This window comes from Pseudorasbora parva, chromosome 21, assembly GCF_024679245.1.
Source record: "Pseudorasbora parva isolate DD20220531a chromosome 21, ASM2467924v1, whole genome shotgun sequence".
Classification (NCBI taxonomy): domain Eukaryota; kingdom Metazoa; phylum Chordata; class Actinopteri; order Cypriniformes; family Gobionidae; genus Pseudorasbora; species Pseudorasbora parva.
The window spans coordinates 4,633,591-4,654,781 of NC_090192.1; the positions used below are offsets into that span (position 1 = coordinate 4,633,591).

The 21,191-nt window shown below is 37.6% G+C and overlaps 1 protein-coding gene across 5 annotated transcripts in view; it reads right to left on the minus strand.

Moving 5' to 3' along the window:
• Positions 1 to 21,191, minus strand: part of tanc2b (tetratricopeptide repeat, ankyrin repeat and coiled-coil containing 2b) — a 258,320-nt gene that overhangs the window by 122,536 nt on the left and 114,593 nt on the right. For all 5 annotated transcript variants that reach the window (XM_067429932.1, XM_067429929.1, XM_067429931.1 and 2 more), the window contains exons 3-4: positions 12,545 to 12,607; positions 8,487 to 8,678 (exon numbers count right to left, since the gene is read on the minus strand). In XM_067429932.1, the coding sequence (XP_067286033.1) occupies positions 8,487 to 8,678; positions 12,545 to 12,607 (255 nt within the window). The remainder of the gene's footprint in view (positions 1 to 8,486; positions 8,679 to 12,544; positions 12,608 to 21,191) is intronic.

The window sequence follows — 21,191 nt, forward strand, 5'->3', positions numbered from 1 at the left end:
TGTAGTGCACTTCGAGGAATCAACAAGTTGTCTCTCAAATGCTCACCGGCCTCATCACAATTTCTTTACCACTGGGCTTCAGCTATCGGAAATGACAAAGTGTCCTCAACAGATGACCACATTCAGCCGTATGAAATCTCAATAAATCAGCTAAACCACATTGGGGTGCTATATATCGGATTTTTTTGCGCTGAGGTGAATTAAGTGCCTCCCTGCAAGTGTTGACAGAAGTTAATTGACGTTGCAGCGGAGCACCTGATAGAAACAGAATTCAATCCACGAAAACAAAGGCCTTGTGGCATTTTCAATCAAGAATTGGTGGTTCTTCAGGGGAGGCGTCCGCACCTTCACTCCGCACTGAGGCTGAACTGATGGAGGAAGGGCCGCTTCAGACCCCCCGCCTCGCCCTGGGACGCTTAAATCAGGATGTGATTGATCTGTTAAAAAGGTCACTGCTCTCTTGCTGGGCTTTGTTCAAATCTGAAGAGATGGATACAATCTGCCATTTTCTCCTTCTCTTCACCACTAGGTAATCACAGACAAATGGATTGAGGGAGATAAAGAAGGAGAGCTAAGAGGATGGAGGGGGTTACTTTACACTTGCCCTTTTTTCACTTTTATTGATACCATACACAGAAAAAAAAAAATTGGTGAAGAAAAATGTTCACACAGAAATTGCTTTTTGAACATGTAGTTCGGTTCGCTTGGTTCAACTGGTCTGGACCAGGAAAACATTAATTTTAGTCCTGGTCCGATTAGTGTTCACATTGGCATTTTAACATCACACCTAAAGAAACCGAATCTAAAGGCATAGGGATGTGTTCACGGAATTGGTCGGCTTTTATTGCGTATATTTTGTGACGGAACTTCCTAAACGTCGAAAGCGATGCTGTGTGCTAGCCTAAATGCGCTCATTGTGTGTGCGTAGATACATATGATGGTATTTTTCTAACTGAGAACTCATGAAGAAGAGCTTATAAAATGTGTAAAGGAGTCAAAACTGCGACTGGAATCCCTCCGTCACACACACACAAACCAAGATCTGCTGCGAGGAGACGCGGTTCAGTCGACATTTGATATTAAGCTATGTGAGAAAGTGAAATGTCCAGTGAGTGGCATAAAAAATGCGTTCAGTTTTGTTGAACATGAATCTGGTTGTCATTACGCTGGTTGTTGTACATATGGCACTGAATGCCGTTAAAAGGTTAATTCCCCATCGCGTTTTGAAATAACGTACCATCTACACTGAACCTAACATGTAGTGTTAAAAGCAAATAAAAACGCATTTGCTGAAGCATCCATGGCATTTTAACTTGCTTTAAAGACTTTATAGGAAGACGGTCCTCTCCGATTACTTATGGATGAGAGAAAGTGCAATGCCTAATATGGCAAATAACCGCCGCCTTCTTAATGAAATAGCCAATCGTTGATTAGTAAAGTCATTGCATCACTGCAGCTCCGGTTGCTATAGAAACAGGTAATGTTTTGAGACACGTGCTTAGGACTGCGCATCTGCATTAGCATGTCAAGGCTGAAAAAATCTTTTTTATCATGATCTGAGCATTCATCAACATCATTTATGAGACAGTTGTTTTCAGATTTCATTGGTGATTTCAAATAGGAAATTTAAATGTAAGCTTGGCAAACATTTTTGGAGAATTTAATGTTTCCCTTTTCAAGGAGATAGAAGCTGCACTCGCATGACTGAGAGGAGTTTCAAAGATGGCGAGTGAAATTACTTATCTTAAAGGGACTTTGTTTCTCTTTTACAAGTCTTTGAGTTGTTTTATTGTGACTCATACCTGATCGCTTCACATCACAAGTGCAGTGCTGTACCAGGTGAGCAACCGAGGGAGTTCATTTCACCAGAAAAGCCATACACATGGAGCTAGTTATGTGAAGCAAACATCAACATGCATTAGTTTACAAATCATGAACTATGCTAAAAGTGTTTAAGATCATAACACAGAAACTGTGCAAAAATAAGCCTTTGTGGGTCAATAATCTTTATTGATCAATCATTTGTGTGAAAAAGTATAATTGTTGTTGGTGTTTTACTTCCACTAGTGTTCATTTCAGGAGGAAACTGCAGTGAATTGTGTGTAAGTGTAAGTTTTTTTTGGGAGTTTTGCAGAAATGTACAGTTGGTAGAGGCACGTTTTTCCAACGAGTGTGTTGTTAGTTTGGCATTTTCTCATGAGTTGCTATAGCTGACACAATAGTAAACGGCCGTCCTCTATGAACTTTTTTGTTAACTTCAGGACAGAGTCTTGCTGGGTGAGTTACTTACAGCTAGTTAAACTGACATGTTTATAGCTAGTTACCACATTAGATTTTATACTTGCAAATAAATGTCTCGCCTCCCCTGTACTTAGGTTTGGCACTGCCTCATGCTTCTGACCTAAGATGTATACACTGCAAACAGAAAAAATACTGCCTGAAATGCCAGACACATACCATGACTACGTCTACAAAAATAGAAATGTATTGAATCTTTCCAATCACCAAAGGGGTTCCCTTAGCAGGCCATGCTGTCACACTATGAGGCAAGCTTTCAAAAAGTCAACTGATCAGAGGAAAATACATCTATTGTATGACAGATACCTAAGTAAAAAAAAATATATATATCTTAAAAATAGCCATCTTTATTTAAAAAGTCTTTATGTAGCCATTTGGTGAAATTAAACGTCAAATGTGTTTTCATCTAATTATAAACCAACCTGGCAAAGTGGACCGGATTCAAATCTATACTTTATATTTATATTTTACACCACTAGGACATGGTTTTCTTTCATTAATCTTTACTGAACGTAAACCTGTTTAATTCTCAGTTCATGGTATATTCTCTCCATAACAACAGGATGGCTCTTAAATGCAAAAGAACCTGATTAGGTTCTCATGAATATGCAGAAACCGCATGAAAAACGGGATGAAACGGCGTTCATAAAGAGGCCTGACTTTCATTAGCAGAGATGAGACGCTCTGTAACACTGCTTACACTGGAGAATTACAAATCAGCCGACACAACACACAGCAATTAATGCTGGGGGCGAATGTAGAAGACCTCCAAACTGAAAAAAGAGGCTCCTAAACAAGGTTTAGATGACTCTCTAACCATTCATCTTTTAGGTCGCTTTCTGGAATTCAATTGCTAGGAGTATTCGCTCGTGTATAGTAAGTATCTGCGGGTGTGAGTACATTATCTTTCTCCCTTCCCTCTCTTTTTATACAAATGACACTGCTACCATTTTGTTTTCTGTAAATTATAAAGCACAACGTCCAAACTCTGAAACGAACCATCCAATCTGGATGAAAGTGAACCTTAAATCAGAGCAGTACGACACATTCACATCGCAAAGTGCAATAACAGAGCCATTGAGTGACTCATATCAACAACACCGCTGTCCTTTTCAGTAAAACTCCCACAATGCACTTGATTTCACAATAGATGTAAGTGCAAGGATATGATCTTCTTGATAAGAATGCAATCATTTTTAATGAGAACTCTTTTTTTTTTTGTCTAAACCAACATTCATACACTTTCATATTTGATAAATGATTGCAAACCAACACAAAATACACACCATCATTAAATGGCATTCTGCTGCTGTACTGTGTGTGTGTGTGTGTGTGTTCGAGCTTCAGCAGGAATATGTGGCTGGCACACCCTAGTGGACACATCCGACAGCTAATACAGTGGCTCTAACAGTATTTGGACATCCAAAGCGCACATTTAAAAACACATTATATAACAACATAGCACAAATGTAGCAGTCTTTTCAAATAAAACATTTCATTAAAAGAAGTTTGATAGGTTTCACATATATTTTTTTGTAGGGGATCTTTTCACAGAAAACTGTAAATTCTAACAAGTTTAGTTTACTTAAAACAATTTTGGAAACAGATTGCCTTAATTTTGCAAAGCAAACAAAGGGAAAACTGTAGATAATTTAATTTAATAATTTTAATAATAATTTAATTTAATTTAATTGAAGTAATACATATCAAGTTAGTTTAATGCCATTTCTAGTTAACATCCTCTAGAATATTTACTTATCTGACTTTCATAGTAAGATTACTTGAGTAGTTCCATTTAACTAACAGTGTTATATTATGTTCTGCAAATATTTTAATTTAAATACTATTATTCTCAACATCGTTGCAATCTGTCATTTTCAGCTATGGCGACTTGCGCTATCGGTTTCCACATTTTCTAAAAGTAAAGTAAAGTGTAAAGTGAACGTATTTTTAGTAGTTCAACTAGCATTGAATTCACTCAACACTCAATTAAGTAAGCTTGATTGCATCGAGTTGTTCTTACTTAAACCAAGTTTTGTCAACTTAATTCTATCAGTGATCGATGAAAGTGCACTCCCAGAATGCATTGCAACATGAATAAATGAATTGCTTTGTTTTACAACTACTTGGCTTTATTTTACCATTTTATTTTCAGACTTTTGTCAGTATGACCCAAATAACGACAGCAAATAAAATTGTAATAGTCTTATTAAGTATATAAAAACAACAACAACCTTGTTACTATTTTTGTGTTTTGCATGCTGAATGTTGAAGTCTGTGTGTGATTCAAGCATGGTCAGTTGCGAGATATTGTCACAAATATAGAGGAAATAAATCAACCCAATTAAAAGTTTGTCATAAGTTTTAGCAATAAAATGTTAAAAGATCATTATTTGACATGAAATATAGTTATGTTAGATACCACTAATTCATAAATATTATATATATATATATATATATATATATATATATATATATATATATATATATATATATATATATATATATATATATATTATAAAATAAATAATTTTATAATATTACAAATTTATATATTTTTTATATATAAAAATGCGGGCGGGGGAAACCAACTGTCTGGTTCCCAATATTCTTAAAAATATTATTATTATTATTATTATTTTGGTGAACTATCCATTTAATTTAATTGTGAAAATATAAACCAATTTAGATTTTGATGGCTGCAACACACTCCAAATAATTTGGGACACAAGCAAAATAAAAGTGAAAAGATTAAAGTATATCCAAGTTAAACTCTTTTGAGACAGTCCAATATTAGTGAGTGAACCAGTAATAAGGAGATGGTATCGTGCTTGGTATCGTAAAATGTTATGCTTGATCAGTGTATACACACACACACACACACACACACACAAACACACGCACACACTCAAACACACACAAACACACACACACACACACACACACACACACACACACACACACACACACACACACACACACACACACACAAACGCACACACTCAAACACACACAAACACACACACACACACACACACACACACACACACACACACACACACACACACACACACACACACACACACACACACACACACACACACACACACACACACACACACACGTATTTTGTGTATAATATATTGTGATATTCATTTTTATTTATCTATTTTTAAATTAATTCAATTTAAAGGTGCACTATGCAACTTTTCGTCCACTGGAGGGCGCCTATTCTAAACAGCTCGCGAGTACCGGGACTTTTATTATGACGGTACGGGACACAGTTGCCTGGCGCCCGCACTTCCGCTTTTTCCGGTCAGGTAAAAACAGCTATTTTTATCATATCAGATACATTTAAGGGGCCATCCGTCTGCTCTCTTCCCTGAACTGAAATGAAGTAGTGGGCTGTACTTTCCACACGATTGACATCAGGTTCAAGTACGCCCACAAGCCGCGAGAGTTATTCGTGTATTGCAGGTTGGCTAGTGGTTATGTTGCCCGCATACCGCCTCCCATGGCCGAGACTGGTATTACGACACCTGTCGGGCCGGGGCTATAGTAATGCTACTGCTAATTAAGGTTGATATCTCTGCAGCACTACAACTTGACATTTTTTTATGACATCATTGCCCTTATTTCTTCTCATTCTTTTGATGCGTGTAGGTCATTTTTTGGATATTTTTACCTCAATTTTTACACATGGCACCTTTAATGGAAAATTGTGTAATAAATAATCACATGATAATTTTTTTGGTGTAAAAGGAGCATCTCAGCCTTTGCAAGCAAAGATGAGTCATGGCTCACCACTTTGTGCCAAATTTCATTACGAGGATTGTCAAACTTTTCAAAAATCATATGTAAGATGGCAAAAGAATTTAGTTTTTACACCACCTAGCAAGGAATAGCCATCATTTCTCCATCTCGGCTAAAACCCAATATAGTGCGGCTGAGTAAGATGTATAATATTCACTCTTATAAGCAAAGTCAACAGTGAGTACAGGGTGTTTGGTTTCATTTCTTTGATGCGTAGCCACGACTGATGGCTAGTCTATTCTTGGTCTATGGTTAGACGTCTTACATTTTCGCTGACAACCCAAATTTTACCTTGTTTTAGCCTACATATCAGGGCAGTGTTTGGACGGCTATTAGATGTCTTTTAAATGCAAAATCGCTAACTGGGTATCTACAACACATAATTGTAAATGATTCAGGGAATCCAGAGAAATTGCAGTCTGTTTAGGGCAAAGCAGGAAACTTTGCTGAATGTGCGTGACCTTTGAGCCCTCGGATGGCACTGCATGAGAAACTGTCACGCTTCTGTGTTAATTCAGCCACATTCATCCTTTAGAAAACCGTTGTCACTTAACATGCATCAAGAAACGCAACTTTAATATCTGCTACACAAGGAAATACATCAGTTATATGGCGCTGAGCTCATCTTAGATAATCCATTACACACTGGGAATATGTGCTGATTAAATGAGTCCACGTTTCAGCTTGTTTTTGGGCAAAACAGACATCGAGTTCTCAGTCCCAAAGACGAACGGGAGCATCCAGACTTTAATCAGCAGCAGGTGCAAAACAAGCATCTCTCACCGTCATCAGTGCAAACAGCATGGATGACTTGCAAATGTGTGAAGGTACCACTGACGTGGAGGCATGTATTGGGCTATGCCAGGGCTCATTCTGCACGCGCTTCAACAGAGGGGATTTGTAGACACTGCACCTGCATTCAGGACTTCACATTCACTTTTTTGCTCACCAGCCTCTGTCCAGTTGTTTTCCAAAGTTACTCGCCACTCAGCATTTTCCCTAGCCACAATTTTTACATGAATAGCATGCGGAAAAACTGCCATATAGATCATTTTAATATTATCTCATAATTTGGCAGCTGGTGTATTAGACTGCTGTCACTTTAAGACCTGACACACGGATCAATTATACTCTCACACATGCATTTTCTTTCTCAACTGTTTACACTCACTTAAGTCATTACTGACTGTGTTTACATGAATACTCGCCAAAACCGGCATTTTGACATTATTTTGTGTGTATTTGACTGTTTAAGCACAATAAGCAGCGAAAAAGAACTGAATGTAGAACTTAGAGGTGGCTTTATGCGCACATGAGCAGAAAATCTGCAGGAATGAGTAATACTTAGAGGTGGAATTATGTGCAATATGCACAATCTCACGTCAAACGCCAAGCCCTGTAACAGCAACAATTCATCCGGAGCAAATTAAACAAGTGAGTGGAGAGACAGATGTGTGTGTAACTCGCTGTCAGAGATGAGAGAGAGAAAGCGTAACTAGTATTGTGTGTCTATTCTGCGGGAAATTAGTATTGAAAGCGTTTCAGATATTTCAGGTTTGATACTGTATGTATTGAAAAATCTATATTTTTGACAACACCCCGTTGCACTTAGTTTATTATTTCAGATGGCTTTTTAAAAGACTACAACTGAAAAAAAAATGTATTGCATATAAAATTCAAGCCGCCAAAGTGGCTAGTATGAGTGACTGCGCGCCACTGCTGAAATACACACACATTTGGTGGGATGGCGGGTGTTAATGTCAAGCCCTGCCTGCAGTCCAGAGCTGTCTCCTATTTAAAATGTATGGCTCATCATGAAAAGGAGAATCAGACGACGACTACGGACTGCTGAGCAGCTATCTGGAAGGCGAGACTGGGCAAAAATTTCACTTGGAAAACTTCAACAATTAGTATCGCCAATTCCCAAATGATTAAATAGTGTAATTAAAAGGAAAGGTGATGTGAGACAGTGCTAAACGTACCTCGGTCACAGCTCTTAATAAATAAAGTTTGAAGAGAATGAACAAATCGCAGATTATTGATTTTATTGCATTTTACAAAATGTCACAACTTTTCTAGCAATGGGGTGTTAGTTAATGCTGAGTGAGTGAGTGTTTCTAATTCAACAGCTAATACATTTTCCCTCTTCTAACCAACTTTATCAATCTCTCAATATTTCTGGGAAGTCATTGAAATATAATTGTGGATTACTTCCATACAAATAAAAAAAATCATGAAAAAATATAAAACAGCATCCTTCTCTTTGCATGATGGTCCTAAAATTAAAATCTTCAGATACGTTATGGTGTCACCTAAGTACGCCTCTATGCTGGCATTAGGAATTGTGGTATCACGACTGTGAGAGAGTTTGGTACCTGTGGCCGTGCCGTAGACCTTCCTCACACACGGCGGTTTTGAGCTGGTGGTCTGGTGGGTGAGCAGAGGCGATGACGGCAGAGATCGGGACACTCCCTCCAGGATGCGGATGTGCTGCAGCCCCTCAGCCATGGAGAGCGGTGGGACAGCATAGTCCCCCTCAAAGGCACAGTCACTGTCTGTACTGACACCTACAGGATTGGAGCACACGAGATGAAGAAAGTATTGCTGTGTCCCTATTCGCCTAATTATACTACGTCCTAAAAGTATGTACTCTTTTTGTGAAGAAAAAGTACATACTTTTGAGTGTGTAGCAGGAAAGTATGCAAGCTTTGGGACATACTACTTCGTCATCTTTAACGGACTCTGGCGCTTAGTTACGTGCATCCCGTCACAGTTTAAACTGCCGTCACTCATATCACACAGTTCAAATCCTTCACATTCAGTTTAATCTCCTACCGTATCGGAGAGAAATGTAGCCGCTCGTTGATCTGCCATGTGTGTGTCTTTAATACAGAGACTCTCATCCTGTGTTTGCAGTTTAAATATAATGACGCTTTTTAAAGTTAAAGACCAAACGTGTCATTACAAAAGTCCTCAATGCTGCTGCAGGTGAAATATAATATTTATTCATAATGTGGACAACACTGAATAAATATCTTTTTGTCAGGTTAAATACTGATAGTTGGTCACTCAAACCCCTTTATCTAAACCCCACTACTTAACCGGACTTGAACATCCGTCATGTTTGTAGTTTTTAACGCTTTTTATCTGTGTTTGTAGTCCTAATCGGATCATCATTCAACTCGCAATGGGCTGTGGGTAATATCAGCCAGTAAGAATGCGCATCGATCTGCACTTCTGAACAGAAATAGTAAACCATCCGGGTATCTTTACTGCTTTCAACATACTACGATTTAGGACATACTAATTCTATTTTCGAGTACTATTTAGTATGGATAGTATGCGAATTGGGACGCAGGGTGTGTAATTAATTGGACGTGGCAAACTTAAAAAAAAAAAAAAACATTATAGAAGGGCAAGTATTAAGACTTGTTTTACCTTGTAAAGCGCAACATATGAAAAATTATTTATTTATTTTTTAAATGGAAAAATTTATTGAAACTTTAGAGAAAAAAAATATATTTTAAAAAGTTTCATATGTAATACATTAGACTTTTATGTCTCATATACAGTGAATGAAATTATTAAACAAAACACTTTTGATTTTGCCCCCATTTTTTAATGAGCTGAACTCAAAAATCGAAGACTTTTTCTACGTACACAAAAGGCCTATTTCTCTCAAATATTGTCCACAAATCTGTCTGAATCTGTGTTAGTGAGCACTTCTCCTCTGCCGAGATAATCCATCCACCTCACAGGTGTGGCATAAAAAGATGCTGATTAGACAGCATGATTATTGCACAGCTGTGCCTCAGGCTGGCCTCAATAAAAGGCCACTCTAAAAAGTGTATTTGGTGCAGTTGATCTTAATTATATGGCCAGAAAGTTGAAATTCTGATCATTTAATGCCTGCAAATCCATTAGATATTTTACAGTATAACAAACTACTTACATAAAATGCATATAAATATTAGTTATTAGTCTCAGAATGTCTGAAGATCCAGTTTTGATCAGGTTTATAATATAGAGGACCTTTAAAATGTTATCAAATATGATACAGCATGCTTTATTGGGTTAATTATAATAACTGAGAAGAGCAATAGATTCAAACCAAGAGGTTTGGCTGGTAAAGATGGTGTAACTACATCGTCTGGTTCAAAAAAGCATCTGGATCTATTAATGGCATTTGGCAAATAGCATTTTTTAAATGTTTTATCTTATTTTTCAAGGCTGTTTTTGAATGTTATTACTAAAGTAAGCTGTGCTCCTTTGACTCTGCTGCCAAGTCAATTTAGTATTCCTCTGGGGCTAAATGCATCCACAATTAGAAAACCAAGCGCACTTTGACGCAACTTTTGTCAACTTAGATCTTGTTGATGAATTGCGAGTGTAAATTTCAGTATCATGTCTCTTCTACAGTACTGAAGTTTCATTTCAGCTCATTCCAGCTCAGTTTAATGATGCAACTGGAAAATATTTAGCAGTGCATTGTAATTTAGTTCCCCTTTACATTACTATGCATAAATGTAAAACCAAGTGCATAAATGTATATGTAAATAGCCTTCGCGGGTAGCTGAGAAATGGAAATAACAATATATATATTTTATAATGTTGTCTTTAACCATGATATATGTGCATCAAACTGACCCGCAAACATCGTAATTGTAATATTAATTAAATAATACAAATGAATTAAACATAGCCTATAAAAAAGAATAATAAAATAAAACAACACTGAGAACACTACATAGTCTTACTGCACACATTAATTATAGATTATTTCTTACTAAAGCTACTCAAGTTATTCGGTAACACTTTAGTTTAAGGTCCAATTCTCACTCTTAATTAGTTGCTTATTTGCATGCACATTATTAGGATATTTGCTGTTTATTAGTACTTATAAAGCACTTATTAATGCCTTATTCTGCATGACCATAGTTTACATCCCATAATCACCCAAAACCTAAACTTAAAAACTACCTTACTAACTAATAATAAGCAGTGATTATGAGTTTATTGAGGAAAATTTGTAGTTAGTCGTTAGTTAATAGTTTGAACTGGACCCGAATCTAAAGTGTGACCAGTTATTCAGTCAAGTTCAGCGAATGATTTTCCTTTGTCATTTGTTGTTTGATTATAATTAATGACAGACTGCAGCAGGTATATTAGGCTGCTGTCACTTTAAGAACTGCACGGATCCAATATACGGTTACACACACATTTTCTTTCTCAACTGTGTATGTTTACTTAAGACATAACCCACAGTGTGTACGTGAATACTCTCCAAAAAGGCGTTTTGACATTTTATTTTATTTTTGTGTGCACGTTTAGATGCGTATCCGAAGCCATTTACACAGAAAGCCACCTGGGTAACAGTGTTTTTTTGCGGTTTAATGTGCTTTTAATAACAATGTTTAATATCAAGCAAGTCCTGCAATTTAACATCAGTAGATTGCATTTTACAACACTTGTTTGGCAGATTTGGATATTAAGATTGCTCTTTTTGGGAGGAACAAAAAGGCCACCGCTGTGAAGGAAAGCAAGATGCGCGGGACGGCAAAATAATAGTTTTTCCTTGATTATATTGTTTTCGTAATTTTAGGAAGCCAAAATCGAAAATCAATCACAATTAATTGTAATGCCTTAGTCTATATATATATTTTTTTTCGATACATACAGTATCAAAGCGGAAATATCTGAAACGCTTCCAATACTCATTTTCTGCAGAATAGACATAGAGAGATACCAGCGTCTCTCTCTCTCTCTCTCTCTCTCTCTCTCTCTCTCTCTCTCTCTCTCTCTCTCTCTCTCTCTCTCTCTCTCTCTCTCTCTCTCTCTCTCTTTCATCTCTCAATCAGAGAGTTACACACAAACCCGTCTCTCCCCTCACTCACTCGTTTCATTTGGTCAGGTTGAATATTGTTACAGAGCTGTTAATTTCGCGTGGAATTGCGCACATTGTACATACAATAATTTTACTCATTCCTGCAGATATTGCGCTCACACCCAAAGAGTGTGCACATAAAGCTGCCTCTCTGGACTAAAGTTATTTTTCGCTGCTTATTGCGCTGAAACAATCAGATACATCCTAAATAATGTCAAAATGACGGTCTTGGTGAGTGAGTATTCACGTAAACACAGTCAGTAATGACTTAAGTGAGTGTAAACAGTTGAGAAAGAAAACGTGTTTAACAGAAGAATTGATCCGTGTGTCAGGTCTTAAAGTGACAGCAGTCTAATACACCTACAGCCAAATTATAATAGATAATATTCAAAATATCGATACGACAGTTTTCCCCATGGTATTACGGTCAAAATTGTGGTTAGAGATGAAAGGCTAAAAATTTGATGGAAGTAATGGAAAACCACTAGCCACAGTGGCTGATGAGCAAAACAGTCTTAACATATATACAGCACCTGAACCAAAGCTTACCTTGTCCAGTGAAGTTGTGAAGAGTATCCAAGCTAGTGCTCTGCAGGTCCTCGTTCCCGCCATCTGTAGAGGAAGTGCGAGAGAAAGAGCAGAGTGATTGAGCACGAGGAGGAGGACTGGGGCCGGCCTGAGTCCGTTCCAGCAGATACACCAACTGTGCATCCAGTAACCAGGTTCTAGTGTGCAAAACCCCTAAAAGAGTGCTTGCGCACAGACCCTCGACGCTCTTCCGTCGGGACCGGGACTTGCTCCTTATGGTGGCAAAGTGTGAAACTGAAGGAAGCTTCCATTTCTTTATCTTCCCCATTACAAAATCTAAAGTTAGTCCAGTGTAAACGATATGCTCCAGCGAATGTGCAGCATTGTGCAGGGAAACTGTTGAGGACTGCTCCACTATTGTGGGTATGAGAAGAGAGAGAATACAGTGTCTCTACTGTAAATGAGATGTTCAATGATGGATTAGCATGGAGCTAACGATAGTGGGATCAATTACTTTAGGCCCCGGGGGACTGGATAGGCCGGTCTGGCCTATTAGGACACAAGTATTGTACGTCAATGAGCATTACGATCATCTCTGCAGACCAGACCTCTTTATAGATTTTTATCTGAGGCACAAAGTACACTTACACAGGGTTCTCATAAGAGCAAATATTAAGTGAAGCAACGAAAACACTGAGTTGGTCTTTGTAACAGTTTTGTTGCTCTAATGAAACAGAAGGTGATATGGTGCTTATTCGAATCTTCTTTGAAACTCTAAGGGGATTAGTCTTCACAGGAATCACAAATGAAATTAAAATTATAAAATGAGATGCCAAGCAGAACACAAACTTCACCACGGTACTCATCAGAGCGGGTGGAAAGATCAACCTAATCGATATGTGAGTATTAGCTGCCTGAGGGTCAAGCACTGTACCATGACATACATCTGCAATGTAGGCCAGTGCTGGCCTGGCTAACAACAACAACCGGTGACGTAGTTACAGTAATATTAATGAACTACTTGTACTTATAGAGTTGCGGTTAGGGTTTGGTTCAGGGTTAGTTACTTATAATTATGCATAATTTACTGCCATTACTATAGTATGTAGTAATGTGCAGCTATGTCACCTTAAAATGAAGTGTTACGCCCGTTTCACACATACTCCGTCTGCAGTGCGTGTGCGGTGCGTGTTGCGTTGCGTGTGCGTTGCAGGAGCCCCACACCCTGTAGTCCTTTCACATATGCTGCGTTTGCAGTCCGCAACTGATCCGCTTTTACATACCACAAACACAGCATTTATTAATGATTTTTTATTTAAAATCCAGAAGTTGTTACTGATCTTGGCTCATCAGAATTGCAATTCTCTTTGTTTAATCTTTCTGAGTAGACAGGTTAACGTAGGCTACAAGCCTACATTTAAACAACATTTTTTCAATTCATTAATTCATATTTATATATTAAAATACTTTAGATTTAGCTCACACAAAAGGCAAAACATTTAAACATAGTTTATAGCCTAAAATCATAAACATTTTAAATTAGAAACTTAGAATAGTCTATTCAAAAACAGCCGACTCTCGTCTTTTCTTTCGTTTTTACACCCTTTTAAAAGAAATCCTGCAGGTCAAAAAGAACTTTGCTTTTCACCTACAAGAAAGTACGAGTGCTCTCCATTATGGCACATTTTTTTTACCTAAATGCCAGGTAAGGTGTCGTTTTGTTGCTTTACTTGAGAAAAAAAGCCATGTGTTGACTTTGAAACAAGAGCATATTTTAAATGATATGTATCCGTGTTGAAATTACTAGACTTTCGCGTCAGTACATGTTTATTTTAATGCGAACAATGTTCTATCACTTTAATGCAGCAACGCAACGCAGCGCAGCGCAGCGCAGCGCAGCAAAAAATAGACTCGGTACGAAAACGATCCGTGCACTGCTGCAGACGCAACGCACCTGGAACGGACTGACGGACTGCATCCGCGTGCAGTGTGAAAGATGTCATCCGTTAACATGGGTACGGAAAAAAATACGCAACGCACACGCACTGCAGACGGAGTATGTGTGAAACGGGCGTCACCCAACAACATTGTTTCCCAGAGTCCAGTCTTGTGTTTAATTATTTGTATTAGGTACAAATTCTGCGTGCAATTTATATGGTGCAGGCCAAGCGGCAACCTCCCGCGGTCTCTCTGGAATCAAACACCGAAGTGACTTAAACTGCAATTCATTGACTGTCCGCTAGAGACAGCCTCCAAAAGGGAGACAAATCTGTATCTCCCCCATGTAAATATGCCCAACTTTACAACAGATTATTATTATTTTTTAATTAGTTGAGCTAGACGGGCGAGGTTTCAGCAACCATGCTCAGCTCAAGACACGTCCCGCCTCTTTGCCCATTTTCAGCAATCCAGGAGTGACTTGTGGTGACACGCTGCCAAGATGGCGACGGCCAGCTCCGCCCACGTTAGGCTTCAAACATGCTCTTTGTCCATATTTTCGTACAGTCTATGGTGCAGGCAGAGCACTTCTCGTTCCATTGACTTCCATTCAAACACATGCGAAAGCCAGAAACGCAAGCTCATGCGAAATGTTTTGCATTACGCTGCATTCCAAAGTTCAAGCTTGGTGAAATCTGACCTGCGATTTCTCATCACGTGACAAAGTGTGACCAGTAGAAGATCTATACTTAACTGTGTGACCTTTTGGCTGAAATAAAAGAACAATATTTTTGCAGTAAAGTCAAGTAGATTGAATATTTTTTTGTACTATGTGTTATATGTTGAATTCCTGTTTATGGGAAAAAGACGCTTCAGAGTGACATAATATCACAACAGGTGTGCCGAATTCTTACCCCTGCCAGATTATTATCTCCTGGGTATTGTAGGTTTGGGGGAGGGGGGAGGATTAGGCAATCAGGTAGTGACTTTAACGAGGGGGGGATTCATTTCGGGGTTGGGGGGGGGGGGAGTCCGCACAACACCTTGCAGAGCGTGCTCAAAGTCCACGGCTTTAGACTTCTGCATTGTCCCTCATTTTCACTGACAGGGTCATAAAAAACCCATCATTATGTATTATTACCTGCCATTTATATTTTCATATTTTAATGATAAGCCATTTAATAGGTTTTTATTCTCATTTTGATTTTATTCACGAATTTACAACAAGACAAGGATATATGCTAGAATAGATTATGCGTTTATTTATTTATATCCAATAAATCACAATAAGATTACTTAATAAGAAGACACAATGATTACTTTCAATTTAAAAAGTATCAAGCTTTTTCAAGCTTCTTAGCTTTCGACTTATGTCCATTTTATTACAAAATTTAAACAATAATAAATACCATTTTGGCGCTCTTTAATGTGGCACGTGAGATCACTTCAGCGCCTCAGTTCAAGCAAAGCGTCATCCTGACTCTTTACTACGCTACAGAACTAAATAAACATGAACGAATATATAATATATTACAATTATTATATAATAATTATATAATATAATAGCCAATGATACTAAAATAACTGATGCCTTCAACACGGTGTAATTTTCTTCAGATAAAAGGGTCTGTCAAATGCATAAATGTAAATATAAATACTCAGAGGGTAGGTGAAAAACTGACATTAAAAAGTTTACTTTTTAAAAAAACTATACTTCTGCCTTCAGACATTTTAAGCACATAAGGCGTTGGATCTGACATAATGACTTCATTTTATCTTAAATGTATTAAGTGACACAAAACAAGCCTAGCATAGCCAACAATGGTTTAACCTAATGAGGTGAAAGCCTTCAGAAAACCCTTTTGGTAACATTTGGTGACGCTAGTGACGTGAAAACTACACACTTCAGCTTTAACTAAGCAACCAAGGAGGGATGTATAAATGCTCCACAGAAAACACACAGACATATCTCTACTGTGAACTTTCGATTAACCAATGCTAAATTAGCTTCAGCCATTGTGTGTACACTGGTGATTACTTGCCTCTCATTTTCTTGAGGAAATTGCTGTCTTGTTACAGCACATCAAACAGGAATTTACTGTCACAACAATCACTTTTCCATTAAGCAGAGAGCAGGGGAGGTGAGCGGGTGATGAAGACATGCGTTTCTTTTAATAAGGAAATAAGACAAGAATTATCACAGCAGTAAAAACAATCTGCAACATTAAGACAATCACCACCGCTCAACAAGCCCAGGCTACCGTGAGCCCTGAGGTTTCTTTTCGAGTCCTACGGCATATCAAGAATCACTTCACATTGGTTATGATCCACTCATTATGTCCAAATGCTCAAAGTTCAGGTTGATGGGGTCTGGTCTCTTACTGAGATGCCTGCTTAGAGTGGAATGGATTTTAAGTAATGTGATCACTGGAGGCTACATATATCCCGCAGCAATGATTCGGCTGAGTGAGCTTTATTAGGGCTCTAAGAAGCAAAGCAGCGGTCAACCATTTTCAAGCTGTTCAAGCAGGTATATACATACATCCTATTTTCAGGACTATAAATCATGTTTTTATCATCTGAAACATGCAGTGACTTATATTCTAAAGTGACTTATAATAACATCAAGCAAGCAAAATTTCACAAAGCATACACATACGGATTCATGCCAAATGAACAAGTTTATTTGTATAGTTTCACTTGAAAGGGAACCTATTATGTCCCTTTTTACAAGATGTAATATAAGTCTCAGGTGTCCTCAGAATGTGTCTGTGAAGTTTCAGATCAAAATACCCCCTAGATCATTGTTTTTATATTATATTGTAAACGCATTTTTGTGTGGAAGAAAAACATGCTGTTTTTGTGCATGTGTCTTTAAATGCAAATGAGCTGCTGCTCCCCATCCCCCTTTCCAGAAGAGGGCGGAGCCTGTACAGCTCGTGCTTCGGATACTCTAAACTAACATCTGTTTAGTTTTGCTTATCAACTCTATGTGTGTATGCTCACGTGACATTGCAGTTCTTCTTCATCATGAAAGTTTATTATCTGCATGCGTTTTAAAGCCATTTCAGTCTAAACTTCTGATATATGGTTTTCTAAGCGCACACACCCGAAGCACCTGCACAGAAAGCTGGATATCAGATGGTGTGTCCCGTGAGTATTAAATAATGTTCTCTTTCATGTCTTATTGCTCTTAAACTGTCAAATACACACAAGGTTATGTCAAAAACACACAGAGTTCACATAAACACAATCGGTTATGTCTGTGAACATAAATAGGTAGCAAAGAAAAAGAATGTGTATATTAGATCTGTGTGTTAAAGTGACAGCAGTGTAATATATAATCACTGCTCTTGACTGAATAACTTTAGTAGCTTTAAAAAGAATACATTTCTAAGATGCTGCTGTTAATGCTCTGGTAAGGAGATAAACATAGCCGACTGTGTACAGCTCACTCGGGGCGTGGTCTATGCTAATAGGGCGGAGTCTGTCAGTAGTTGTGGGCGGGGCCTGTACAACGTGACGTAACAATACCTTGTTCTGAGATACTGATTATGATTTATATAGGTATAAAAAAGAGGATTGGGTGGATTTTTACCATTATATGTTGGTTGTGTACACACTGCTGACACATTTATGTGCAAACACCACGTAAAAGTGAATTTTGCATAATAGATACCCTTTAAATAATTTAATTTAGGTTTGGTGTTTATGCTAAATGTTGTTTATAATAAACACCACTAAAAATGATGCTTGTTTTACACTTTATTTGTCATTCCTGTTCTGAATAACATTAAATTGAAATGATTTGTTACAGAGTGAGGAAAACTAACAGAAATGTTTAGCGTTTTTATGCTTGTGAACCTTGTGTTTAATTTACCAGTATGTTACATTATTTCTGAATCATGTAATAATAAAATGTGACTTATTTGTGTGTTTTTTCTCTCTCAACGCAAAACACTAAAAGGATCTGTTAGTTCAAGGATAGATCACCCAAAACTGAATGTTTGAACTGTTTTTGTCCATTTAAAAGAAAGTCAGTGGGGTCCAAATCAACATTGGACCATTGGACTTTCATTTGAAGAGAGATAGAGAAAGATATATCTAAAGAAAGTCATACAGGTGGAATGACATGAGTAAATGATGACAGAATTGTAACTTTGTGAGTGAAATTTAAGCCAAAGAGTCTTAACTGGATTGCTTTGAAATGCTGCATTTTGTCATACGATATTATTCTAAGATCTATATTATCTTTTATAAGTCAGGTAGTTAGGCAACACCTGTGTATTTAATATCCTACTTCTTTCTGTTTTGTTTGGACTTCATATATTGCTGCTGGCAGCTATATTCATGTATGATAATGCCAGGCTGTTATGCAAGGAGCATATTTGTAGACTTGATAATCATCACCATCGCCTGAACATCTTTAGGACAAAATGATCCAGCTCTGTGTCCTGCGCTGCTTCAGTGGATCACTGACTTTCAGACAGATGTGACTACAGAAACAGTCATCAATGAGTCTGTCCTATTCACCTCTGTAACGGTCTGGTTTGGTTCGGCCACTAAATCAGGCATAAAAAGTCGGCAAATGACAGTCAGGACCACTGAAGGGATAATTGGTGCACTCCTGCCCTCCCTCCAGGACTTCTACACCTCCAGACGGAGGAGAAGGACAGGGGAAAAAATCATACCAGAACACGACATCCAGGCAACAAGAACAGTTTCTTCCCACAGGCCATCATCATCTGTAACAGTTAGTACAGTTTTACAGTGCAATATTCTCCCTGCCATTATGCAATAAAGATTATGTAAATAAATATATATTTATAGTGATGCAATATACCAGAGCTACTAAACTGTGCAGCTGAGGGAACAGACCAGTGAATAAAATGACCAGGTAAAGGTTATATAATCCAACATTCACAGCTCTTTTTAACCAGCCTATGTAAAATTAATGTTAATGCTTACATCCAACAACAAAACCCCTGAGATGCTTATGAGACAACTCGTTTATGCTAATACGCTTAATGTTCACTGCAAAAGGAGATATTTTATTTGACAGAAATCTCTTTTTAAGGGCTGCAACAAACAGCTGGTAGAGACTACGACACGCTTCTTCACGGGTTAGTGACATCACTAACCCTAAGATTTGCATAAACCCGCCCAACGGGAACATGCAAAGGCCATGTTGAGAAGAGGAAGAGTTGTTGTAGTCGAGCATATTTAGGAGCTGTCACATCCGTCTTTTCACATTTATTGCGATTCAGTACGAACACAAATGCAATAGCATGTCATAAAAGCAAGATGACACTATAAGTTATAACTGTAATTAAACTAAACTACACGTTTATTTTCATCAGCAGATATTCTCTGGCTCCCACAACAGCAGTTTATAGATTATTATGACAGAATATGCTAATCAATGACTGAAGATTGTTTACTCCTAAAATCATCAACTATCCCTTCGGAAACGTCCTGTCTCATTCTACATGTTGTCTCTTCTTCTTGAGTCTCACCATCATTGTCTGACTCTGGTTTGAACAGTTTCTGACATGTTCATTGTGTGTGTGTGTGTGTGTGTAGGGGGGGGGGGGGTAATCAGATCTGCTAACATGAGCTCTTGAAGCTCCACCCTCTTCCTGAAAGGGGGCAGGGATTAGCAGCTCATTTGTATTTAAAGGGACACACAAAAAGTGACAATTTTAATATGCTATAAAAAATGATCTGTGGGGTATTTTGAGTTAAAACTTTACATACACACTCTGGGGACATCAGAGACTTATTTTACATCTTGTTAAATAACCCCTTTAATACATTTTACAGAGCCTGAAAGCTTTTAGGTGATCTGCGCTCCTGTAAACCAAAACTACTTCATTTGGATTCGGATGTTTTTTATCCTTCAGGATAATTTCTAATGCTGAAGCAACATGAAGATATGAACATCTACCTAAAATTAAAAATCACTGTTTGTTTTCTGTCCACATTACCTCAGTGTCAGTACTGTAGATGTGCCTGCAGATGTGCGTACAGTATGTACATGTATAACAGCAGAAAGTGTTATTGAGTACACTCACTTTAAAGTGAACAGATGCACTTGAATGAATCATCACTGATAGAGCAATAACACAGACATCTGTTAAGACAAGAGCACGTATATCATCTACATTCACATTAGTCATCCTATCGCACGCACATTTTCCCATTTATGGAAGCACATTTACAGAAAATGAAGCTTTTTGCAGAAGTATGCATTAACATGACGCTTCAAGTATTCAGACACTTTTTCTAATTTCACAGAATTACAGATTCTACAGTAAAATGTTGTTTGATTTATGTTTTTTGAAGCTCTTAAATGTTATATGTTCTACTACTTGACAGAATATGAAATGGCACTACATTCTCAGCAACAGCAATATAATCAGAAATCAGTAAGTGAGGAAATATTTCTTTTTTGTTTTATTATGTCAGAAGATAGATTTATTTAATATATTTTAATATTTTGCAGAGCAACAATTAGCAACAGTATATATAACAAAATTATATGTTTAATTCAAAGGGTTTCTTGCAGTTTTTGTAATAAATTGTGAAATGTACTATCAATGGAGTGAAATTAATTTATACGAAAACAAATGTACTCCAGTTAATCCTATCATGACTCCTTTCTCTAATTCTGGAGCTTGTTTAAAGTGATTATTGTCCTCTGTGTGCAGTTTGATGAGTCTCCTGGGTC